The 26698-nt window shown below is 39.9% G+C and overlaps 1 protein-coding gene across 1 annotated transcript; it reads left to right on the forward strand.

The window, feature by feature from the left end:
• The first annotated feature begins 3542 nt into the window (after positions 1 to 3542).
• On the forward strand, positions 3543 to 14284 carry NPY1R (neuropeptide Y receptor Y1). Its single transcript, XM_061164715.1, has 3 exons — positions 3543 to 3645; positions 11277 to 12126; positions 12233 to 14284. Exons 2-3 carry the CDS (start codon positions 11428 to 11430, stop codon positions 12683 to 12685), a joined length of 1152 nt encoding a protein of 383 aa, XP_061020698.1. The 5' UTR covers positions 3543 to 3645; positions 11277 to 11427; the 3' UTR covers positions 12686 to 14284.
• Positions 14285 to 26698: the final 12414 nt, after the last annotated feature.

Below are 26698 nucleotides of genomic sequence, written 5' to 3' on the forward strand. Positions count from 1 at the left end.
TTGAATGTTTAAAGAGTGTTTAACAGGACAAAATCTGCAGAAAAATGTTCAAATATTTACTAAGTAATTTTAAGATCATTGTCATATAGAGTCTATTCTGACAGAGTTTTATAACAAATGCTCTAAATTTGAAACCTACTTCCTTGAATACATTCCCATTTCAAATCAAGAGCAAATCTATGACTAGTACTTGGTTTCTTCTATACTATGAAGATAACTGAATTGTCTATATACTTGCATACTAACATTTTAATTAAATTGTCACTTCTTTCTGTTAATTCTCTCAATAAAAGGTGATTGTATTGATCATTTGTACTAACCAATTTAGTCAAAGTTCTTTACCTACTATATTTTATTGGTTCAAAGATGAGGACTTTAAAAAATATTTTAATACTCTGAAATTTAATTACAATTGATTATATGTCATTTCTTTACTAGAAGTGTTTTTTCTTTCTTGGTGGTCCATAAAATAGCATTGCAACTTACATTCTCTGGCATCATAGATTCAAAGAAAAGCAGTAGGTAAGTCACAGAAAGAAGGAAAAAATGGCATCTAATAATTCATAGAGTAATGAACTGATTCACCAACATACTTCATAGTAAATTCTATCCAAGTGGAATTTTCTTCTAATCAGTATTTCCTACATTCTAATTTTCACATGTAGTATTAATTCCTATCAAGATTTTTCTGTTGACCCAACATTGTTAGTCAACTACACTTCAACAAAATTAAATAAGAAATATTTTTCTGAATGATGTTGTGATAATTCTCATGTATCAAGACCTAACAACATTTCAGGAACTTTAACCCTTATAGCCAAAATTCATCAGGCAGCCAACAAAGTAATTATAGTATGTAAATTCCAGAGTGAATATAGTGACAGACTTTTATCTAGCCAAGGAGTGACTCATGGAATTTACAGCACCAGACCATAAAGCTCTTCCAATTTTTAAATGATAAAACTAAGATCTACAGAGGTTTAAGGTGTAGATCCTATGCTTCTATTTAAATGGTAGAACAAGACTGGTGCCTGAGAGAACATGAGAATAAGTCACTAATTTAATTCTCCTAGTCATGATTTATAGATCTGGCTGCTGTGAAATTTCATAAGATACAAAAAATTCTCTCTCTCTAGCAAAGGTTAGGTTTTACCTAGCTTTAATCTCAAGCTAAGAAAGTATGCAACTGATTGTTCACTTAATAGTAGAAAGAAAAGAAGATCTTTGACACTCATACTATTTAATCTTTTTGAGGAATTCAGATTGCTGTTTAACACATTTTCTGAGCAACTCATACTACTTTGCTTACTTCAGATCTTCTATAAGATTACATTACAAGAGGATCTTATTATACTGTGCTTATAAGTTTTTTTATTTCACATATTGCAAAGAGTCTTTAGTAAATGATATTCCTAGAAAACTGTATAAATCTGTCTTCATTCAGTTTCAAAACCTCCCTTTGTATCACAAAATTTGAAGTGGAAAAAAGTCTTTGAGTCTAACAATTTTTCAAAGTTTGGTATTTGACATTAATGTCTCGAAAATGCAGCTTTATAAATTGGCCTTGGTGGGGACACTTTATAAAAAATTAAGAAGATGACTAAATACAATGGGCATTGTAATTTAGGCATTCTTGCAGACATGCTTTTATTAGTATTACTGGAAAACATAGAAAAGAAAGTGTCTAATGACTCTAAATTATGTTCTTAAATCAAAAATATTTGCTGATATAGCAAATTGTTTACATAAGAATGTATTCTTTTAGAGAATTAAATTATTTCATTTGTAATTCTTGCAGCAGAGTAAAAACAGCCAATTTGATGATAAGGAGCTGGGGTAAATTTGTTTCTGTGAACAGAATGTGATTTAAGGGATGAAGTAAACAAGAGAGTGAATAGAAACCTAAATGAATTATTTTTCTTTAAACAATTGAAATTCCTAAAGTGTCTTATATTTTCATCCTTAGCTTAGAAAAAAAAAAGTATATATGCCATTTCACTCTTATTTAATCACTAGTGGGTTTTTTAAAAAATATGATCACATGTATTGTTATAGTACATTTATTACCTGATGGTGGTATTTTGATTCTTCGTCGAAACCCCTTTCCAACTTTATAAAAATACAGTGCTCAGTCATGTATGACTGCGCCCCATGGACTGTAGCTCACCAGGCTCCTCTGTCCATGGAATTTTCCAGATAAGATACTGGAGCAGGTTGCCATTTCCTACTTCAGGGGATCTCAACCAGGGGATCTCAACCCAGGGATCTAACCCGTGTCTCTTCTCTCCTGCATTGGCAGGCGAATTCTTTACCATTAGGGCCACTTGAGAAGTTTCCTTATAAAACTATACCTAATTACAAATATTTTAGAAACCTTTTTTGAGGGGAAGGGACTACAGAGATTATGTACACTATTTATATAAGTAATGAGATATACTTTCTATTGAACTTTAAATAGTATTTAATCAGTCTAACAATTAGAAAAATAAAACATTTTCCAACAATGTTTAAGTAATTCCATTTGTCTTGGAATTTTGTTCTGTTTTTAGTTTGAAAGCAGACTGCAATCATAGTTGTTATAATAATAAAGCTTGTATGTATCTCCTAGGCAGCGTCCTGTATCTTTATTAGGAAGACTTTTTATTATTTAAAAGTTTGATTTGGAAGAAGTTGTAGTCATCTACATCAATAAACACTGTGTGTGAGAGAGAAAGACAACTTTGGCTTTTCCAAGTCCACTATAACTATGTAAAACACCTGAGATCATTGTATCATAGTTAGCTTGAATCATCAGGTACCAGGATGCCTTTGCTCCATCAATGCACTCTGTGTACATTCTATTCTTTTACTCTTTCAGGGCGTTCCGCACGGTAGTAGCTTAAGTACCTAGGAAACGGCACTGACTCTTTCTGACCCGCAGGAGAATGTTTCATTCCTTATGCTCCCCGAAAGGAACAGTTCGATGCTGGGAACACATCTGACTCAACGCGTTATCCTAGCGGAAAAAAAAGAAAAGAAAACCTTCAAAAAAGCCAGTCCATCTTATCTGAGATTTGCTACTTGTGCTTTTTAAAGGTCTTCTCTTTGTTCACTGTTAAAAAGAAAAGAAAAAAAAAAAAAAAAAAAAAAACTGGTCTGGCGTAAGAAACAGCCGAACATCACAAGGCGAGAGACACAGGAGAGGCTCAATCGGGATGGGTTTCGCGCCCACTTCCCCGGAGCTGGGTTTCTCCCGGCTTCCCGCACAGCCTCAGCCGCGAGGTGGCACCGACCGCCAGCGACCGCGCGCGGGCGAGACCTCAGCCCGGCACGGCGCCTCCCGGCCCGCCCCTCCGAGAGCGGAGCGCGCACCCCGGCCCGGGCGCGTGGACGGACAGTGCGCGCGGCTCTCCGCGCTGCCTCTCGAATTCCCCGGGAGCCTCCGGCGAGACCGCGGAGAGGGTGCGGGGGGCTGCGGCGCACCCCGGCTGTCACGTGTCCGGGACTAGGTGGAGCTCAGCTTCAGGGGCGGCTCTTTGCTTCCCCACCGATCTTTAGGATTTGTGCCGGAGAATCACCCGCGATCTCTCCACTCCACTCCGCTCCCTTCCGCGGCCGTCCTTTTCGCTTTAATAAACGGGCCAAAAGACGGATCCAGCAGAGAGGGTAAGTTTCAAGTGTACACTTTTGAAGGGACTGACTTTTGAGAAATCTCTCACTGATGAGGTGAAGGACGAGAGAGGAAGGAAAGGCTTGCGAGTCCCGAAATGGGGAGCCGCGGGCGCACACCTTCAGTTCGGTCCCGCGCAAGCGGGATGCTCCCTACCATCCGCTCCGTACCATCCGCCACCCGGGACCGCTGCGATGTGGGGCGGACGTCGGTGACCCAGGTTCTGTGAGGGGTCCGCGTGCCCCTCCTGTGGCCGTGGTGAGACTGCGTCCCCCTTCCGTCGCTGTCTTTGACATCTTTCCCGAGCCTCCGCGGGGCGGCTACGCTGGGCTTTTGCGAAGGAACGCGCCGCTGGGACAGCAGGAGGAGGAGGGCTTGCGGGTCCGCCTCGGCCCCGCGTTCCGCTCCTGTCGGCGGGGAGCCGCCCCGGGCCAGGTGGGCGCCCACCGCGCTGTCTGGGTGGAGCCCTACCCCCGGAGCCGCCTCTCGGGTCTGGCGCCGCGCACTGAGAGATACCCAGTTCCCTACTTCCTACTTTCCAGCATCCAACTCTTGAGCTCCTTTCACACTGGTGGTGGTGGTGGAGCGCCACTGGGTAGGACACTGTGGATGAACTGAGATGGGGGTGGGCAAAGTGGTCCATTGGTCCCCAGGTAGACTGGAGAGGGGAGAATGGTCTAAGGACTAATGCCGGGTTCGATCTCTGGGTGGGTAAGATCGCCTGAGAAGGGAATGGCTGCTCACTCCTGTATTTTTGCCTGGAGAATTCAATGGACTGAGGAGCCTGGTGGGCTACAGTCCATGGGGTCGCAAAGAGTCGGATGGGACTCAGCGACTAGCACTTACACTTTCACGCTGGGCCAGAGAGAACTGAATTTGGACTCTGCTTCTTTGTTTCTGGTTGTTGTGGACGTTTACTGCTTCGCCAGCCTCATCGTTATTGGTAGAGACATCTCCAGACAAATGGATGGCGTGTGTTTGTGTGTGTGCGTGCGCGTGTGCGTGTGTGTGTGTGTGTGTGTGTGTGTGTGTGTGTGTGTGTGAGTGTGGTGGAGAGGGAGGGGGTGGCAGTGTTAGGAGTGAGGACAGTTTGGGGCAATTCACCTAGTTACACAATATGAGAAAGGTGGGCGCGTAAGCGTGCAGACAGGAATTTTGATTTAACACATCCCATTTGTTCTTTGATAACTCCGGAAAATCTAGGGGAGGGGAAAGTGAAGGAATGTGTTTTGACATTCCTTTCTTTTTTCTTTTCTTTTTTTAAAAGGCTTTCAGATTTGCCTTCCCACCAAGATCCCCGGGAAAGCATAACTTGCCAGGTGGCACACAGGCGGGGGAAGCACAGAGCTTGCCTGGCTCTGCCTGAACGGGAAACCCGGCAACAGTGTTGCTTCCCCGGTGAGAGGAGAAAGCTGTCTGCCGGGTTGCATACCCATGACCAAAGACCTACTACTTTTTGGTGGGTGACTACTGCTTTATTAGTCTTTCCTTATTGTTATAAGGCAGCTGTCTGTTGAGCAAGCCCTCCCAGAAGGGAATAAAGCAGAATTATGTAACTCATGTCCATGAACTAGCAGTAACTTTGGTTATTAACAAAGTTAATTGGGTAAGTAACAAGGCTGATACTTCTTTTCCAAAAACTAGGGAGTTGAGCAGCCAGTTTTGAATAAATGATAAAATGTATCTGCAGCAGGTTATGACCAGAAAGCCGTTTTCTCAGGTTGTAACAGCTCTAGGAACAGCAAACTGTAAAGGCCAGTACTCTAACTGGAATGGAGAAACATTTCTATTTGGAAGGGGGCTAATTTGCCAACTGGTAATATATGTAGTGTGTCTGTTTTGTCCCTAGGAGCATGACAGCTATATTGAGATTTAACAACCATTCATTTTTATTTTGCAGTGTTTTTAGGTCCCTACTTCATTTTAGAAGTGTATATTGCAATAATAAATATTAAATCATTTTCTTTTTCAAAGATGATGTATGTAAATTCTCAATATTGTTATTTTTTGACAATTATCATCCTTGAGATTATGTTTAGGTAGGCTGAAAATACACATTTTATCTAATGCAGAACCATTTTACGCAAGTGAAATGACATGCACTTAGCAAAAGAGTCTTTTGAATACTCTAAAAAAGCGGTTTTCATTTTCTATGTAGCTAAAGTAACTTCTACTTAATAAGAAAACTGCTATTCCTCAACAGGTATGTCTGGCAAATATAATTTCAAAGGGATGTAAATTGTAAATATAAATTCAAAGATAATTGCAAAGACTGGAGTTTCAGTAGATTTGACCTAAATTCATCTGCAAGAAAGCTTTGTAGCCCATAAACTGTAATAATTTAATAAGTGTTTGCATGAAGTCCCATATGTAGTGACTTTCGTCAAGATAAATTTTAACTGATATATAGATGTGAAATAGATATCAACCCTAGTTTTCTTTGTTTTCACGGCCAGCGTCTTGGTGTCTCCATTACCTGTTGCCTGGTTTAGTGCACTGGCCTCTAAATGAACCTGCCTACTTCTCTCTCCTGCCTTAAGTCCTTGAAAACACCAGCTAGAGTAAGAATTTTAAAACACTATCATGGGACTTCATGTCTTTACCAGAGACTCTCCGGCGAGTCCCTCTCTCGTCTCAGGGACAAGTCGAGGACTGTCTGTGGAGACTCACTCTGCAGAGTCTGTTTCTCCTCTGCTTATCCTCCAACTACTGCCCCATAGTCCCTCCCTTATTTGTCTCACTTCTCATCTACTCGCACCACACACACTCCAGTCATAAGGATTTTGGTTGTGTTTTCCACACAACCACACAACGGGCTGCCTCCCTGAGGCGTCTGCCTGGCTTCCTCCCTCACTGCGGAGTCTTGGCTCACATGCCCTCTTCTCGTGCCAGTCAGACGCCTTCCAAGCCACCCAGCAGCAATGCCCTCCCGACAGTCCCAGGTCCCCTGCTTTGCTTTTTTCTTCTCCACTGCACTTAATACCATCTTGTGTACTATCTCTTTTACTGATTTATTTTTTCATGTCTTTCTCTGCCCATAAGACTAGAAACCCAGTAGGAAGGTCACTGTTGTTTCCATGAAAACCACATCTGACACAGAATTGTGTCCAATAAATATTTCTTGGATGAATGCATTTTCTTTCAGAAACAATTCCTTTTTTTAATTTTTCACGAAGTGGAGCATCCCCCACACCTGACCTAGTAAAATGATTCTTTTAACTAGCATCCATTTTGCATATAAAAGGACTATGACAGTGTAGACAAGGAAGTCATCTCCATATCAGCAAACAAAGACTCCTGGGCCATCCAGCCACCAGCCCCTGCAGCTGCCCTGGACTGTGTACCCTGAGGGTATTCACACAGGAAAGAACAGGACACTGGCACTAACAGTGTTTCAGGGAGCCCAGACTCATGTATCTTCCCATACATAGAAATGCATTAAATTCATTCACTTCAGATGTCTTGTTTTCTTTAATTAACAGTAATATTTTGATGTTCCAACTACCTGGTTTTTGTTGCAAAAACTCTTATATATGCTGGCCCCTCCCTTACCTCTCTGGAGCAGTCCCTCAGAATGATCTGAGAGGGTGTCTACGGTGTGTCCACCAAATGAAACAGAATTCTCAGCTTTGAGGTCATGCATTTTTTCCAGTCTACAATAGAATTCAGCTATTGATGTTAGTATTAACTCACATAAAAGCTTACCATCCAAGTGTCTACTACTTCTTCAGTCATTTTTATTCTAAAGCTGATATTTGCAAGGTATTATGAAATACACATAGTATCTACCTTCAAGAGATAATATTACAATTGAGAGGAACCAATTAAGATTCAAGGGTCTATATAGTGCTTTGAAAGGTGGGTAGAATTTGGATGGATAAGGAGGAGCAGCAGAGGCAAAGATGCAGAAGCTATAGTGGGCCGGCGCCCTTGGTGGCTGTGAAGGGACTGTCCCTGCTGGGACAAGGCGTGCCCTGTGGGGTTGTCAGGCCGGGAGTGAGGGTCAGGGCGTGCCCCGTGGGGTTGTCAGGCCAGGAGCGAGGGACAGGGCGTGCCTCGTGGGGTTGTCAGACCAGGAGCGAGGGTCAGGGCGTGCCCCGTGGGGTTGTTAGACCAGGAGCGAGGGTCAGGGCGTGCCCCGTGGGGTTGTCAGGCCGGGAAGTGAGGGACAGGGCGTGCCCCGTGGGGTTGTCAGGCTGGGAGTGAGGGTCAGGGCGTGCCCCGTGGGGTTGTCAGGCCGGGAAGTGAGGGTCAGGGCGTGCCCCGTGGGGTTGTTAGACCGGGAGTGAGGGTCAGGGCGTGCCCCGTGGGGTTGTCAGACCAGGAGTGAGGGTCAGGGCATGCCCCGTGGGGTTGTTAGACCAGGAGCGAGGGTCAGGGCGTGCCCCGTGGGGTTGTCAGGCCGGGAAGTGAGGGACAGGGCGTGCCCCGTGGGGTTGTCAGGCCGGGAGCGAGGGTCAGGGCGTGCCCCGTGGGGTTGTCAGGCCGGGAGCGAGGGTCAGGGCGTGCCCCGTGGGGTTGTCAGGCCGGGAGCGAGGGTCAGGGCGTGCCCCGTGGGGTTGTCAGGCCGGGAGCGAGGGTCAGGGCGTGCCCCGTGGGGTTGTCAGGCCGGGAGCGAGGGTCAGGGCGTGCCCCGTGGGGTTGTCAGGCCGGGAGCGAGGGTCAGGGCGTGCCCCGTGGGGTTGTCAGACCAGGAGCGAGGGACAGGGCGTGCCCCGTGGGGTTGTCAGGCCGGGAGCGAGGGTCAGGGCGTGCCCCGTGGGGTTGTCAGGCCGGGAGCGAGGGTCAGGGCGTGCCCCGTGGGGTTGTCAGACCAGGAGCGAGGGACAGGGCGTGCCCCGTGGGGTTGTCAGGCCGGGAAGTGAGGGTCAGGGCGTGCCCCGTGGGGTTGTTAGACCAGGAGCGAGGGACAGGGCGTGCCCCGTGGGGTTGTCAGGCCGGGAGTGAGGGTCTGGGCGTGCCCCGTGGGGTTGTCAGGCCGGGAAGTGAGGGTCAGGGCGTGCCCCGTGGGGTTGTTAGACCAGGAGCGAGGTACAGGGCGTGCCCCGTGGGGTTGTCAGGCCGGGAAGTGAGGGACAGGGCGTGCCCCGTGGGGTTGTCAGGCCGGGAGTGAGGGTCAGGGCGTGCCCCGTGGGGTTGTCAGGCCGGGAAGTGAGGGTCAGGGCGTGCCCCGTGGGGTTGTCAGGCCGGGAGTGAGGGTCAGGGCGTGCCCCGTGGGGTTGTCAGGCCGGGAAGTGAGGGACAGGGCGTGCCCCGTGGGGTTGTCAGGCCGGGAGTGAGGGTCAGGGCGTGCCCCGTGGGGTTGTCAGGCCGGGAGCGAGGGACAGGGCGTGCCCCGTGGGGTTGTTAGACCAGGAGCGAGGGACAGGGCGTGCCCCGTGGGGTTGTCAGACCAGGAGTGAGGGTCAGGGCGTGCCCCGTGTGGTTGTCAGGCCGGGAGTGAGGGTCAGGGAGTGCCCCGTGGGGTTGTCAGGCCAGCGGTGAGGGGCGGGGTGGCGGTGTTCAGGTGTCTGGCCAGCCCAGGAAGCGCGGTGACCGCTGTGGCGCATGTTTCACCGGGTCCTCTGTGCTGACAGGGGGCCATACGGAGTTAGCGGATGCAGTTTGCTGTCATGCTACTTCTACCAGTAAAGAAAAAGTCAGATAATGGAGCCGTAATGTTAGCTATCTTGCTAACAACTTGACTCTGAAGTATGATGCGAGATTTTCTTGAATTCCTAAGAGAGTAGCATTGACGTGTATACACTACCATGTGTAAAAGAGCTAATGGGAGGTTGCCGTATAGCACGGGGAGCTCAGCGTGCTGCTCTGTGATGATTTGGAGGCGTGGATGGAGCGGGGAGGCTCGGAAGGGAGAGAACATACGTATACATATGACTGATTCACACTGCTGTGCAGCAGAAACCAGCTCAACATTGGAAAGCAATTATCCTCCAGTTACAGCTTGTTTTTCTTGAATTCTTAAGTTCAAAATTTCCAAATAAGTTTTAGATTAGCACATGCTTCCTCTCAGTTCATTTTCAGACACGGAGAGACACAGATATCCTCTCTCTTTGGTATACTTGAGAGAAAAGTGTGATACCAGGGAAGTTCAGGAGTCTTTCCAGGCTGCTGACATGAAGCGTTTCTATAACATTCACACTTTATATCATTCCACTGCCTTTCCTAGCCCTGAAACTTTCATTCTCATCACATGGTAGCAACCTTTACTTTTACTCTTCAGTTTTATAAGCTGTGATTTTATACCAAACACCTCATATTCTAGAAAGCAGAAGCACTCAAGGAAAGATTCAACAGTGGCACCACTTAAAAGGCAAAGGCATATTTTATTCATGAAATTTCTTATCTCCTTTTCAGTGGAAGTAAACCTGCATGATTTTCTTTATTGTTCTCACAGAAGAAAGAAAAGAACCACAATTCCCTTTCTTAACACAGGCACAATGACTTGTTAATTAACATAATAAACCCTATCTCCTATATTTACTTAGTAATCTAAGGGAAATCGGAGCTTTTTTTTTTTTAAAGGAGGTTTTAAGGTCTACAAGACTGTTGTCTGTGATTTGTTTTGTTGGTAAGAAAAGAGTATTCCTATTACAAAATGCTGTGAAAGATCAAAAGTACAACTAAAATTTACATCTCAGCCTTGTATCTGTATACAGTTTAGTGGGGAGGGAAGATATTTACAAATAACACCTGAATAACACCTTAGAAATCCATAGAAAGCTTCTGACCTGTTAATAAAATTATTGAATCTTTAAGTCAGAAATAGCTTCAGACTTACCCCAGTTGAACCCCCACACACCGTGAGAACTTTCCCAGCCTTTCTAGTAGCAATTACAAATTATGTGTGGGGAACAGTTTGCAGGCAGTTTGTTCCATTTGGTTAAACTCTTATTCCTCATAAAGATGTGAGATAGTTTTAATATAATCCACTTCCCTTGGTCCTACTTCTGACTTGAGTGGACATAACATTCTGAGCCAGAAGCCATGGACACAATGCTGCCTATTCAGATGGGAGATGTGTGTATGATTCCTAGGAAGTCTTTTCTGGATTAAACATCTGTTCTTTCAGCAGTCCTTCATAGGACAAACTTTCTTGGTGGCTCACTGAATTGATCATTTTCCTAAGGTACTTGTGCCAAAGAGTCCTCTCTAAAGAGCAGTTCAGTGTATGATGGGGCTACTCCTATTAATAAAATTTGATAAATTCTTTTTTAGAATAAGAGAAAGAATTAGGTACAATTTTTTTTGTTTTCTTTTGTTAGTTTCATATCTTTTTTATATGTTCTAACCTGTGCATTGTTCTTTTATACATTAATATTCCCACAATGTTTAGGAATGCACTGATGGTCCTTTGTGTAAGACTTATAGGCAGGAGATTTATACATATTTTACTAATGTACAGACCACTACATTTTCCTGAAACTCAACACGTAAGTACATTCAGTTAAAAGTATTAGTAATTTTTTCAAATTGTTTGCACCATTTCTACTATTTAAAAAGATGCATATATAGAATATATTTTGTTTATTTCAGTGTCTTCACTTTAAATTGTATTACAAATGAGAACTTATTGCGACTGCCCTCAGTAAAATTAATAAAACAATTGGTCATTTTCTCTTTACAGATTGTTCAGTTCAAGGGAATGAAGAATTCAGAATAATCTTGATAAGTGGATTTTAATATAGAGAATAAAAATAAGTTGAGTCTTTGACCTGCTTTGAAGAAACATACTGTCCATTTGTCTAAAGTCATCTGTAACAGCCAAACCAGTCAAAATGAATTCAACATCATTTTCTCAGGTGGAAAATCATTCAATCTATTATAACTTTTCAGAGAAGAATTCCCCGTTTTTGGCTTTTGAAAATGATGATTGTCATCTGCCCTTGGCCATGATATTCACGTTAGCACTTGCTTATGGAGCTGTGATCATTCTTGGGGTCTCTGGAAACCTGGCTTTGATCATCATCATCTTGAAACAAAAAGAGATGAGAAATGTCACCAACATCCTGATTGTGAACCTTTCCTTCTCAGACTTGCTTGTGGCCATCATGTGTCTTCCCTTCACGTTTGTCTACACGCTGATGGACCACTGGGTTTTTGGTGAGGCAATGTGCAAGTTGAACCCCTTTGTGCAGTGTGTTTCCATCACCGTGTCCATCTTCTCTCTGGTCCTTATTGCCGTGGAACGGCATCAGCTGATTATCAATCCTCGGGGTTGGAGACCAAGTAATAGACATGCATACGTAGGTATTGCTGTCATCTGGGTCCTTGCTGTGGCTTCTTCTCTGCCCTTCCTGATCTATCAAGTATTGACAGATGAGCCATTCCAAAATGTGACCCTTGATGCATTCAAGGACAAATACGTCTGCTTTGATAAATTTCCATCAGACTCTCACCGGCTGTCTTACACCACTCTCCTCTTGGTGCTGCAGTACTTTGGCCCGCTCTGTTTTATATTTATTTGCTACTTCAAGGTAGGAAAACCCTTTCCCCTACCATTTTCTTTTTTACCTTCTTTCCTCAGGAGTACTCATTCTATGAGTGGTTCTATTTGAATTCTTTGTTTTTTCCCTCCTGCAGATATATGTACGCTTAAAAAGAAGAAACAGCATGATGGATAAGATGAGAGACAATAAGTACAGGTCCAGTGAAGCCAAAAGAATCAACATCATGCTGTTGTCCATCGTGGTGGCGTTTGCTGTCTGCTGGCTGCCTCTCACCATCTTCAACACTGTGTTTGACTGGAACCATCAGATCATTGCTACCTGCAACCATAATCTGTTGTTCCTTCTCTGCCACCTCACAGCCATGATCTCCACTTGTGTCAACCCCATATTTTATGGCTTCCTGAACAAAAATTTCCAGAGAGACCTGCAGTTCTTCTTTAACTTTTGTGATTTCCGGTCTCGGGATGACGACTATGAGACCATCGCCATGTCCACCATGCACACGGATGTTTCTAAGACATCTCTGAAGCAAGCAAGCCCAGTCACACTTAAAAAGATCCACACTGATGATAATGAAAAAATCTGAACCTGCCATAGCATTTGGTCCCAAATGATTGATATCTGCTTAAAAACAAGCACAACCTGAATGGACTTTGATTACCTGTTCTCTTTCGGAATGGGACTGAAATCATTTAAGAAGGCCAAGATTTTCTTGTGTTGCTTTTTACTGCTTTTGTAGTAGCTGTCATAATTATATCTGGAACAAAATGTGTGGGCTTTAGAATCTTTTGGCAATAGCTTTGACCAGACATCTTTGAAGTGCTTTTTTGTAAACTTATGCATAGAGTAGAAAGGCTTTTATATTGTATTTATTAGAAAGAAATTTCTTTAAAGAAATTTTAAATATATTTGTATAAACTGACTTTAGAAGCACTGTACCTGATGTTCTCTCTCCACTGAGCCACCTTGGCTCGATGAGATTGCTGGTAGATCGGACAGTCCTGCTTAGATGAGATTGTCAATAGATTGGGCAGTCCTGTGCCGGGTACACATCCCTTCAGCCTGTTACAGGTGACAGCTTGCAAAAGCAGCATTCAGGATGTGAATGCCTAGTCTGAGGTCATTCAGAAGTGACTTGCATTTTTTTTGAAATTTTAAGACAGGATTTAGTTTGCTCCTAATTGATTATCACTTCAGATGAAAAAATGCATTTAAAAATATTCAGTGGTGAGTATCATGGGGAGTTGGGTCAGCCACAAGAATTAAGTGGGAAACCAGTTTCCTAACCTCAAAACTATTTTGGTTCCTGACAACCAAAGGATTTTAGAGCTTAACAAGTAAATTAGTATTGCTGCATAGAGTTGAAATATATTTATTTGAATAAATAGTCAAGAGGCTTCCGTTCTTCATGGACTGTTCAGTGTTTGTCAAACTTTCTGGCATAGGTAAATATATATGTAACTTAAAAGCATTTATTTCCAGTTTATAATATAAATGACCATAAAGTGTATTTTCTATACATCAGTGCCTACGTAGTTACTCATTTTTAATGTTCAATGGCCATATTTCAAAGGGCACCATGGTGTACAGTGTTGAAAGATTGTCCACCCTGCCTAGAAGGGGTAAATACCAGAAAACTGAGGCCACTTCCTGTAGCTTATGTTAACTTCTGTGAACTGTGTGCCTTGTGGAGTCTTACCAATCAGGCAATGTGTACCAAGGCATTTTGTCACATTAATATATTGATACTTCATTTCATGTACCCTGTAAGCATGATTGAGCCTCAGAATCATTGGGAGGAGAGGTGTTTAAAAAACTAAGCGTATCTTTGATGTATTATACAAAATATTAAATGTCTCTGATTTTAGAAGGGCAGACGTTTTCTTTACTAAAATTGTTTCTGCGTTTTCTGAACAGCTTCTTTTGTGTCTTCCTTTAGCTTCATTTTTTTTTTCTTTTCTGGTCCCTTGTCTTCCCTCCTGTGAAGCATCCTCTATCTGCTTGCCAATAAAGCATCTTCTACCTTGTGGTATAACCCTTGGTGGTCCAGCCTTTCTTCCTGGCTTCCTGAAGCTTACTGAAGACAGCGACCATTTTTATATGACTCTGAGTCCCACTGTATTTAGCAAAGTGCAAGGAAGTACACAGAAGGTTTTCAAAATTTTTTCTGAGAAATGAATAAATAATGCTCCAAATCCTTCTTTCTCATTTATTATTGAATTGACTTTAACATGCTGAAATTTTATTGGACTCCTCCTAAGTTCATTTTTACCACAGAAGTGTTTTCTCTTTTATTATATCATTTTCCTTTCTAAACTAACCAAAATGACATTTTAGAAACTTGCATGATTTGTCTTGTAAGACAAACATCAGCATTTTCATTGAATGTTAATATAAGTATATAATATATAATATTTATATAATATATATAATTATATAATATAAAATATAAATATAGCCAAAGAATGACTATTAGTTAACTGAAAAAAAGAAAAAAATTCTAAAACCATCATTTAATGCATAATGAAAAGTATCATCTTTCCTTACCAAAACCTGGAATTTGAAACTAACTGGCGTTTTCTGCTTTGGGGTACAAATGGGAGATTTTGTCTTTGTCTACTTAGGTGCTATGGAAACAAATAGCTGCTTGAGACAGCCTGAATATGCAGGTGCTTTTTTGTTAGCACATTTGCTGAGATGCCATTTCTAGAATCTTCATTTAGCTGTATAGGCTGCTCATTCTTTAGCTTTTCATAAATAATGAATTAAATACCAAATTCTTCTCTTTCATCCAAAGATGTCCATGAGCTAGTAGTAAAGTCTAGAATCAACCACAGATCCACTGTGATTCAAGAAGAAATAAACATTCATGTTAAATACAAAGCATTGAGTTTTCTTAAACTCAAGAACAAAAGTCAGTTGCTGGTTTAGTATAAGTACATAATTATAATGTAGCTTATAAAAATAGGAAGAAAATGATAATAACGAGGGTTTCAAACACTTTGCCTAAGCAAGTAGTATATCAAGTACTTTAGTACCTGTGAGGTTGTGTGACTGGTGTGACCACTTCACAGAAGAGGCAACCGAAGCTCAAGTTGAAATATTTGAACCTCACCCACTGAGCAGCAGGTGCATCAGGAACCAGACTAAGGTCTGGCCAGTGCTATCAAACCCGTCAATGTGCTGAACCTATGATAGAATTTTAGGAAGTGATTTCTCTTTCCCTCCTTACAAGCAACATCATTAAGGCATAACAATATCATTCACCTTCTTTCTTATTTCAGTTGCAGAAAGGACTGACATGGAAGAGAGAAGAGAATATGGCCATGACGATTATTTGTATCCAGAATTCCCTTCTGAGAGAATTCCATTTAAAATAGAACTGGGTTATTCATACCACCTTTATTTCTTTACTGTTGACTGGATATTGTCATTCCCTTCTCTACTCCACAAATTTCCAAGGATATATACATGCATGTACATTTTACCATACCTTCAAAATTTTATAGCCAAGTAAACATTTATTTTGACAAAGTATTTTTCCATGAACAGTAAAAGTGTCAGAAAGAAGTAAATTTAAGCTGGGGTCCCAGGGAAACTGGCTTTGTTCAGTGAGTTTAAAGGTAGTGCTAGGCCTTTTTTTACAGCCAGGATTGCTTTTCTCAGCAATCAGAGATTCTCCTGGAATGCAGTTTCTCAGTGAAGCATGAATTCTTTCACAGTCTCCCTATTTTCTTCATCTACTTATCCCTGTGGTCCATCAAACAACACATTACACGTTAAGAATTGGAGCCCAAGAGAATGAGAGTGTAGCTTTCTAAGGCAAATGGATTAGATTTCTCAAGCTTCATTTAATGATTCCTTTATTAATATATTTGTATGTGTGTACATGCAACACATTGTATGGATATGAATATATATATTAAACATATATTTCTACAATGAGCTTATTTTCATTGCTATTTTTTAATTTCTAATAAAAATGATCACATACATTGCACTTATCACAAATCATTCTATAAAGTACACTAATGCTTTCCTCACATATCTGAAGATAAAACTGAGGCATGCAGATGTTATGTAACTCATCAATGTTGCTGGTAAATGATAGCCAGGATTCTAATCTAGGCAACTTGGCTTCTGACAATGAACCTTTGATCTACACTGAGAATGTTTCCCACATGCCAGATTCTGCATGATTCCCCCACCTCTACATCCCCTATCTTTCCATTCCTGACCTGTATCTCTAGTCCACACTGACCCTAATCCTAAACAACATCAGAAAGGTAAAAGTTAGATATTTTCAAAGCCATCCTCTGGGAGCTAGTACAAATTCCTAATTATGGTGATTCAAGCCCAGTTGCAGAGCTGACACAGATCTCCCTCACCCAAGAATTATCAATACAAACCTTCTTTCATTTTCTCCAGGTATTGCTCTCCTCTGCCCTCCTGAACTATACAACCCCTAGTCTTTCTGGTCTCCCAGACTGAGTCATCTTCTAGGATCATTTTATCAACAAGCAGGCCGAGTTGAAATTCAGCCTGACATCATCATATAGGGTCTCATGAGTGGAGTCTTGTTAGAAGGACTGTACCTACATGACTCCTTAATCTTGGATCCTGCCTGGGAGAGAATGTGAAGAACTGTCAATTAAAATCATTGACCAAAGGTGAACAGCATTTTATTAAACCTGTTTTTTTTTTTAATCAAATCTTCAATATTTTATACTGAAGCAGTTTTTTGATGGAACTTTACAACTGCTCCTTCACTAAGCAGAATGACATCATGAACTGTGACTTTTGACATATTTTTAGAGCAATTTATTTTATTATACTTTTATTCTTTTGTCAAAAGTAGCCTTGCCTAAAGTTCTGTTTGTTTTAGCATCAGAAATGAAAACTGTGAGAGTCATTTTGATTTCTGGGCAATCTTTCTCTTGATTGTTTATTGAGATATCATTGGCATACTATAAAATTAACTATTTAGAAGTACTTTCCAGTGGTCTTTTGTATATTCACAGAGTTGTGCAATCAATATCACTATATGATTCCAGTTTTTGTTCATCACTTCAAAAAGAAACCTTAACTTCTGGTCTCCAGTCTGGCAAGTAAGAAGCTTAAAAGTTGTCACCTCGCCCTAAGAAGTAAAAAACTGAGCAAAGTGAAAACCAGAAATTCTCTTTAGATCCATCAGAGAAGTGAGGTCACTGAACAGGCTGCTAGACCCAAATTGAAGAGACAAGCAGATGAAGAGAATCACAAGTTACTGGAGAAGAAACTTCTATGGAAGCAGTACTGGGGCAAAAAAACTTGAAATCTAATGGAGACTTAGAGTGGACAGGCTTCCCTAGTAGTGGACAGGGCTCAGCTGGTAAAGAATCTGCCTGCAATGTGGGAGACCTGGGTCCAATCCCTGGGTTGGGAAGATCCCCTGGAGAAGGGAACTGCTACCCACTCCAGTATTCTGGCCTGGAGAATTCCAAGGGCTGTATAGTGCATGGGGTCACAGAGTCAGACACGACTGAGCAACTTTCACTTTAGATTGGACAAGTCTGAGAGTTAAAAACTCCAGTCATCTGGGAGGGGAGAGGTACGCTGTATTGTTTACCTTCAGGAGCTTAACTGCATGAACTTTTACAGTGAATATTGGAGGAAAATCCTCTTGTGCTTCTAGCAGGAGGCAAGGAAGAGGAACCATTTTAAAATATGCCAGAGCATTCTATACTTCATAACAAGGCCTGCTCTTTAAGAGAATTATTTTATCAGAGCCTAACCTGCTGGACTTTTATCAGTCTAACTGGCCTGGGGGAAGGGTAACACACACTTCCAGTTACCTTTAGTCTCCCATAGTAGAGAAGGGATATACCCAACACCAGCCAAACGTAAGCACCTACCTCTCCTAAGAGGGGAGAACAACCTGAGAAGAGCTCGTGAAGTCCACAGTTCAGAGACTCACTCAAAGAGTGAGACCTAATCTTAGGACAGTTGAGTACATCCCCTCTCCTCAGAGTTTACCACTACATCATTAAAGGCTGTTTACCAGTTACTTTTACCCATAACTTCCAGTTGTTAAGAAAAAATTACAAAGCATACTCGAAGTCAAAAAACACAGTTTGAAGAGACAGTGCAAGCAACAGAGCCAGACTCAGACATGGCAAGAATATTGATACTGTTAGACTGGCATTCAAATTAACTTATTATGATGAATATACTAAGGGATCTAATGAATAAAATAGACATCATGCAAGAACAGATGGTCTATGTAAGCAGAGAGTTAGAAATTACAAGAAAGCTTAAAAAAGAATAGCCAGAGATCATTAACACTGTAGGAAAAATGAGGAACACCTTTAAAAGTTTCATTTCTAGACTGGACACAGCTGAGGAAAGCATCTCTAAGCTTGCGAGTACATCAATAGAAATGTCCAACATTGAAAAGCAAAGAGAAAAAAAGACAAAATAAGCAAGCAAACAAACAAAAAAAATCAGAACAGAATATCCAGGAAATGTGGGACAATTACAAAAGGCATAACCTATGTATAATGGGAATACCCAAAACAGAACAAGAGAAAATGTAACAGAAGAAATATTTGGAACAATAATGAGGGAAAATTTCTTCAAAGTTAATGTCAGACACCAAACCACAGATCTGGGAAACATGAAGAACACCAAGGAGGATAAATGGCAAGAAACACACACACATACAATACTATACCTAAGTACATCATATTCAAATTAAAAGTTCTTCCTGCTTTGAATTTGACTATGAGATAGGTCATAGAAAAAATGATATAGGTCATAAACTCAGGTCTGTATAAATAAAGGAAGATCAGCAGAGAAGAAGTAAGTGATTATAAAATAAAAGCTTTTGTTTTTCTTATTCTAACAAACAGCAGTCTGTTAAAAGTAGTAATAGCAACAATAATAGCAATAATATATCTATATAAACATACAAAATCATTTACACAGTTGCAGTTATTATTTTATCTACATATGTAAACATACATGATTGAGTACATATCAGTATATATCCTTATGCACAAACACATTTATGTATAAGTAAAGTGAGTGACAGCAACGTTACAAGGAACAGGAGGGAGGAATTAAGATTATTTTATTATTATCACTACATCAACAAAAGATTTAAAAAAAAAACACATGATCATTTCAATAGATGCAGGAAAAGTGTTTCATAAGATTCAATATCCATTCATGATAAAAATTCTTACCAAAAAAAAAAAGAAAAAAAAAATTCTTACCAAACTGAATATGGAAGGAACATATCTCAGCATAATAATAGCCAATGCAATATTCAATAGTGAAAAGCTGAAAGCCTTCTTGCTAAAATCTGGAACAAGACAAGGATACCAACTCTCACTACTTTTATTTAATATAGTACTGGAAGTGCTAGCCATAGCATTCAGACAAGAAAAAGAAATAAAGTTATCCAACTTGGAAGGGAAGAGGTAAAATTGTCATTATATGCTGATGGCATGATATTCTAAAAGACTTCAGGGTTTAGAAAACCCTAAAAACTTCACACAAAACTACTAGAACTGATAAATGAATTCAACAAAGTAGCAGGATACAAGATTAACATACAGAAATTGGTTGTAGTACTTTATACCAACAATGAAATATCAGAAAGAGAAAGTAAAAAGAAGATTGCTGTCATAAGATACTTGAGCTACTTACAAAGTGGATAGTGCTATTTAAGTGTGGACTTGGATTAGTTGTAAATGTATATTACAAACTCTAGGGCAATCATTTTGTAAAAGTTGTAAAATGTAGTATAAATAATATGCTAAGAAAAAAGAGAAAACTGAGTCACACAGAATGCTCAGTTAAATCCAGAAATGGCAGTAAAAGAGTGGAAGAATAAAATAAAGAATGAGAGAAACAAATAGAAAACAGTAAAAAGTATATTAACTATATCAATAATCACTTTAAATGCCAGTGGCCTAAATATACCCATTAAAAAACAGAGATTGCTAGAACAGATGAAAAAAAGAAAACAAGATCCAATTATATGTTGTCTACAAGAGACCAATTTTAAATAGAAAGATAATTTAGGTTAAAAGTAAAAGAATGGTAACAAAAAACAAATGGGCTAAGGATTTGAATAGACATTTCTCTAAAGAGAAAATATCAACTAAAAAAATTAGCAATAAACACCTGAAAAGATGCTTATTATTACTAATCATTAGGAAAATACAAACCAAACCTGCAATAAATACCACCTAATATCATTAGTATGGGTACTATAAAATAATAATGATAATAAAGTGCTGGCAAGCATGTGAAGAAATTGGAGCCCTTATGCACTATTAGTGAGAATATAAATAGCTGCTGTGGAAAACAGTGTGGTGGTTCCTAAACTAATTAGAAATAGAACTACTATATGATCCAGTATCCCATTAGTGGATATATACTCAAAAGAATTGAAAACAGGGTCTAAAAAAGATTTGTACTCTTATGTTCATAGCAGAATTACTCATAATAGCTAAATCATGGAAGCAATGCAAGATGAATAGATAAGCAAAATGTGATACATACGTGTGTGTGTGTGTGTGTGTATGTATATAAAATGAACTATTATTCAACCTTGTAAAGGAAGGAAATTCTGACATGTGCTATGATATGTATGAACCTTGAAGACATAATGCTAAGTGAAATGAATCAGTCAAAAAGTACAAATACTGTGTGATTCCACTCATATGAGTTTAGAGTAATCAAAATCATAGAGACAGAAAGTAGAATGGGCAGTTCCCAGGGCTGGGGGAGGAGGCAATTGGAAATTATTGTTTAATGCACATTGAGTTTCAGTTTTGCAAGATGAAAAGAGTTCTGGTGATAGTGGTGAGGACTGCACAATAGTATGAGTGTACTTAATGGCATTAAACTGTACATGTAAAAGTGGCTCAGATGGTAAATTTTATATTATGTGTATTTTATCACAATAAAAAAAGTGGAGTAAAAGTAAAAGATGGAGAAGGTGTGTACCATAAACCATACTGACACTAATCAAAAGAAAGCAGGCATAACTATATTAATTTCAAAACAGAGCATACATCAGAGTAAGGAAAGTTATAAGGGCTATGGAGAGGCATTAATAATAATAATTATGCAACATGCATTATTATATAAAATAATACTATCTCCTAGAAGATCTAATGATCTTTGATGTTCACACACCTAACAAAGTATGTGAGGCAAAAATGTATAGAACTCCAAAGAGAAACTATATTTATTATTATAGTTGGATACTTAAAGATGCTTCTGTCAGGAATGGATAGATATGGTAGGCAAAAAATCATTTAGAACTTCGGTGAACTCAACACCACCACCAATCGACTGGATTAAATTGCCATCTATTAACTACTTTATCTAATGACAGCAGGCTACACATTCTTTACAAGCTCACATAGAACATTCACCAAGATATACCACATTTCTGCTGCTGCTGCTGCTTAGTCGCTTTGGTCGTGTCCGACTGTGTGACCCCGTAGACGGCAGCCCACCAGGCTCCCCCGTCCCTGGGATTCTCCAGGCAAGAACACTGGAGTGGGTTGCCATTTCCTCCTCCAATGCTTGAAAGTGAAAAGTGAAAGTGAAGTTGCTCAGTCGTGTCCGACTCTTAGCGACCCCATGGACTGCAGCCCACTAGGCTCCTCCGTCCATGGAATTTTCCAGGCAAGAGTACTGGAGTGGGTTGCCATTGCCTTCTCTGATACCACATTCTAGGCTATGCAAAAACAAGCAAAAAACCTTAGCAAATTTAAAACAACCAGAATTCATACAATGTCTGCTCTGAGATCAAAATGGAATTAAGCTAGGCATCAACAGTAGAAACATAGCTGGAAAATCCCCAAATACTTGGAGGTTAAACAAAACAATTTGAAGTAACACACAAGTTAAAGAAGAAATATCAAAGAAAAAATATATGTATTGAAGTAAATGACAGTGAAAGTACAGCTTATCAAAATTTTTGGAATGCAGTAAAAGCAATGTTTACAGAAAAAAATTATAACATTGAATGTATGTATTTAAAAAATAAGAAATATCTAAAATTAATAGTTTAAGCCTTCACCCTATGCACTAGAAAAAGGAGGGCAAATAAATCCAAAATAAGCATAAGAACAAAAAATTAAAATTAGAGCAGAAATCAATGAAATTGAAAACAGGGAATCAATAGTGGAAGTAAATGAAGCTGAAAGTTCATTCTTTGAAAACATTAATAAGGTTGATAAGACTATAGTCAGGCTAAATAAGAAAAAAAAAGAGAGGACACAAATTACTAATGTTAGAAATAAAAGAGATTGAATAGCTACAGATCTTACAGATAGTAAAAGGATAAAAGAATATTATAAACAGCTCAATCCCACAAATTTGCTAACCTAGTTGAAATGGACAAATACTTGAAAAACACTGTTAGTCAAAGCTCTCCAAAGAAGAAATAGACAGTATGAATATATCTATATCTATTAAAGAAATTGAATCAACAGTTAAAAATCTTTCAAAACAGAAAGGACGAGGCACAGGTGAATTCACTAGTGAATTCTATTGGAAATTCAAGTTAGAAATTTCACTAAATCTATGCAATGTCTTTCAGAAGATAGGAGCAGAGAGAATCCCTTCTAATTAATTCTACAAAACTATCATTGTCAATATCAAAATTAGACAAAGTCATTACAAGAAAAGTACATATCAATATATCTTATGAAAATAGATTCAAAAATCTTAAAATATTTTAGCAAATTGAATCAAAGTATAAAAAGAACATTTCACCAGAATCAACTGGGTTTTACCACAAGTACGCAAGGCTGATTCAGTATTTAAAAATCAATTAATGTAATTCATCATCAATAGGATAAAAAAGTTAAGTATCATATCAATTGATATAGAAAAAGATACCTGACAATACCCAACACTTATTCACAATAAAAACTCATCAACTAGGAATAGAGATTTCCTCAATTTAATAAAGAATATCTACATACAAACCTATAGTTAAAATCAAGCTTAATGATGAGAAACCCGAAGCCTTCTCACGTAGTTGTAGAACAAGGCAAGGATGTTCCTTCTCACCACTTCTTTTTAACATAGTATTGGAAAAGAAAGTGCTAGTTGCTCAGTTGTGTCCCAGTCTTTGCCACACCATGGACTAGAGCCCACCAGGCCATCTGTCCATGGAATTCTCCAGGCACGAATACTACAGTGGGTTGCCATTTCCTACTCTAGGGGCTCTCCTGACTCAGGGATTGAACACGGGTCTCTTGTATCTCCTGCATGGCAGGCAGATTCTTTACTGTCTGAGTCACAAGAGAAGACCCATTTGTGTAGTATTGGAAGTCCTAGCTAAAGTGATAAGACAAGAAAAGGAAATTTACAGCATTATTGATTCAGTTCAGTTCAGTAGCTCAGTTGTGTCTGACTCTTTGTGACCCCATGGACTGCAGCAAACCAGGCCTCCCTGTCCATCACCAACTCCCAGAGTTTACTCAAACTCATGTCCACTGAGTCAGTGATGCCATTCAACCATCTCATCCTCTGTCATCTCCTTCTCCTCCTGCACTCAATCTTTCCCAGCATCAGGGTCTTTTCCAATGAGTCAGTTCTTTGCATCAGGTGGCCAAAGTATTGGAGTTTCAGCTTCAGCATCAGTCCTTCCAATGAATAATCAGGACTGATTTCCTGTAGGATGGACTGGTTGGATCTCCTTGCAGTATTGCATTATTGATTGGGAAGGAATAAATAGAGCTGTTTTTGTTTGCAGGTGATGTCATCATTTACGTAGAAATACAAAAGAATCAATTAAAAAACCTTTGGAATCTAATAATCAGATGTGACAAGATTGCAGTATATAAGGAAATATACAAGTCAATTGCTTTCCTGTGTATTAAGTTGGCCAAAAGAGATGTTCATTTTTTCCCGTATGATGGCTCTAGTAGTACATAGTTGTCTTTAAATTCAACCAAAAAAAATTTGTTAGATTGTATTGTGACAGTTATAATACCAGTATTAATTTTAAAAATCTTATAAAAAATGAGGAATGTTTGTGTGTTGTTGTTTTCCAGTTGCTAAGTTGTGTCTGACTGTTTGAGACCCCATGCACTGCAGCACACCTGGCCTCCCTGTCCTTTACTCCCTCCCAGTGTTTGCTCAGATTCGTGTCAGTTGAGGTGGTGATGCTATCTAATCATCTCATCCTCTGCCCTGTTCTCCTTTTGCCTTCAATCATTCCTGGTATCAGGGTCTTTTCTGATGAGTCAGCTTTTCTCATCAAGTGGCCAAAGTATTGGAACTTCAGCTTTAACATCAGTCCTTCCAATTAATATTCAGGGTTGATTTCCTTTACAGTTGACTACTTTGATCTCCTTACAGTCCAAGGAGCTCTCAAGAGTCTTCTCCAGCACCACAATTTGGAAGAATCAGTTCTTTAAGGTCCAATTCTCACATCCCTACATGACTACTGGAAAAACCATAGCTTTGAATATACAGACCTTTGCTGGCAAAGTGAAGTCTCTGCTTTTCAATACATTGTCTAGGTTTGTGATAGCTTTCCTTCCAAGGAGCAAGTGTTTTTTTAATTTCATGGCTACAGTCACCATCTGCAGTGATTTTGGAGCCCAAGAAAAATTCTGTCAACTATTTCCACTTTTTCCCCTTCTGTTTGCCATAAAGTGATGGGACCACATGCTGTGATCTTAAGTTTTTTGAATATTGAGTTTTAAGCCAACTTTTTCACTCTCCTCTTTCACCCTCATTAAGAGGCTTTTTCATCAATTGAAAAGTTCCTCTTCATTTTCTGCCATTAGAGTGGTATCATCTGCAAATATAAGGCTGTTGATATTTCTCCCAGCAATCTTGATTCCAGGTTGTGATTCATCCATCCCAGCATTTTGCATGATGTACTCTGCATATAAATTAAATAAGTAGGTGACAATATACAGCCTTGATGTTCTCCTTTCAAAATTTTGAATCAGTCTCTTGTTCCATGTAAGATTCAATTATTGCTTCTTGACCCACATACAGATTTCTCAGGAGACAGGTAAGGTAGTCTGGTATTCCTATCTCTTTAAGAATTTTCCAAAAAAAAAAAAAGAAAATAGAATTTTCCATAGTTTGTTGTGATCGACACAGTCAAAGGCTTTAGCGTAGTCAATGAAGCAGAAGTAGATGTTTTTTTTCTGGAATTCTCTAGCTTTTTCTATGATCCATTGAATGTTAGCAATTTGATCTCTGGTTCCTCTGCCTTTTCTACACCCCACTTGTACATCTGGAAGTTCTTGGTTCAGGTACCGCTGAAGCCTAGTTTGAAGGATTTCAAATATAGCTTTACAACTGTGAGAAATGAGTGCCATGGTAAGATAGTTTGTACATTGTTTGGCACTCCTCTTCTTTGGGATTGAAAAGAAGACTGACTTTTTCCAGTCCTGTGGCCACTGCTGAGTTTTCCAAATTTGCTGGCATGCTGAGTGCAGCACTTTAACAGCATCATCTTTTAGGATTTTAAGCTCAGCTGGAATTCTATCACCTCCACTAGCCGTGTTTGTAGTGATGCTTCCTAAGCAGACATCACACTCTGGGATTTCTGGCATTAGATGAGTGACCACACCATAATAGCTATCTGTGTAATTAAAACCTTTTTTGTATAGTTCTTCTGTATGTTCTTGCCACCTCTTTTTAATCACTTCTGTTAGGTCCTTGCTGTTTCTATCCTTTATTGTGCCCATCCTTGCATGAAATATTCCCTTGATATCTCCAATTTTCTTAAAGAGTTATCTAGTCTTTCCCATTCTATTGTTTTCCTTGACTTCTTTACATTGTTCATTTAAGAAGTCTCTTATCTTTCCTTGCTATTCTTTGGAACTCTGCACTTAGTTACATGTATCTTTTCCTTTCTCCCTTGCTTTTTGCTTTTCTTTCCTCAGCTGTATGTCATGCCTACTCAGAAAACCAGTTTTCCTTCTTACATTTCTTTTTCATTTGTGTTGGCTTTGATCACCACCTCCTTTACAGTGTTACAAACTTCTGTTCATAGTTCTTCACATACTCTCTCTACTTTTGAATCTATCGATCACTTTCACTGTATAATCATGAGGGATTTTATATAGGTCATGCTTAAATGGCCTAGCGTTTTTCCCTACTTTCTTCAATTTAAGCCTGAATTTTATAATTAGGAGCTGATTATCTGAATTACAGTCAGCTCCAGGTCTTATTTTTGCTGACTGTATATAGCTTCCATCTTTTGCTGCAAAGAATATAATCAGTCTGATTTTGGTATTGACCATTTGGTGATATCCATGTGTACAGCCATCTCTTTGTTGTTGGAAAAGGGTGTTTGCTATGACGTGTGTTCTTTTGATGAAACTCTTTTATGTTTTGCCCTGCTTCATTTTGTACTCCAATGCCAAACTTGCCTACTACTCCAGGTATCTCTTGACTTCCCACTTTTATATTCCAATCCCCTATGATGAAAAGAGGATCCAATCCCATTTGTATTCCAATCCCCTATATTAAAAAGCAGAGACATTACTTTGCCGACAAAGGTCCGTCTAGCCAAGGCTATGGTTTTTCCAGTTGTCTATGTATGGATGTG

This window comes from Dama dama, chromosome 17 (assembly GCF_033118175.1).
Source record: "Dama dama isolate Ldn47 chromosome 17, ASM3311817v1, whole genome shotgun sequence".
Taxonomy (NCBI): domain Eukaryota; kingdom Metazoa; phylum Chordata; class Mammalia; order Artiodactyla; family Cervidae; genus Dama; species Dama dama.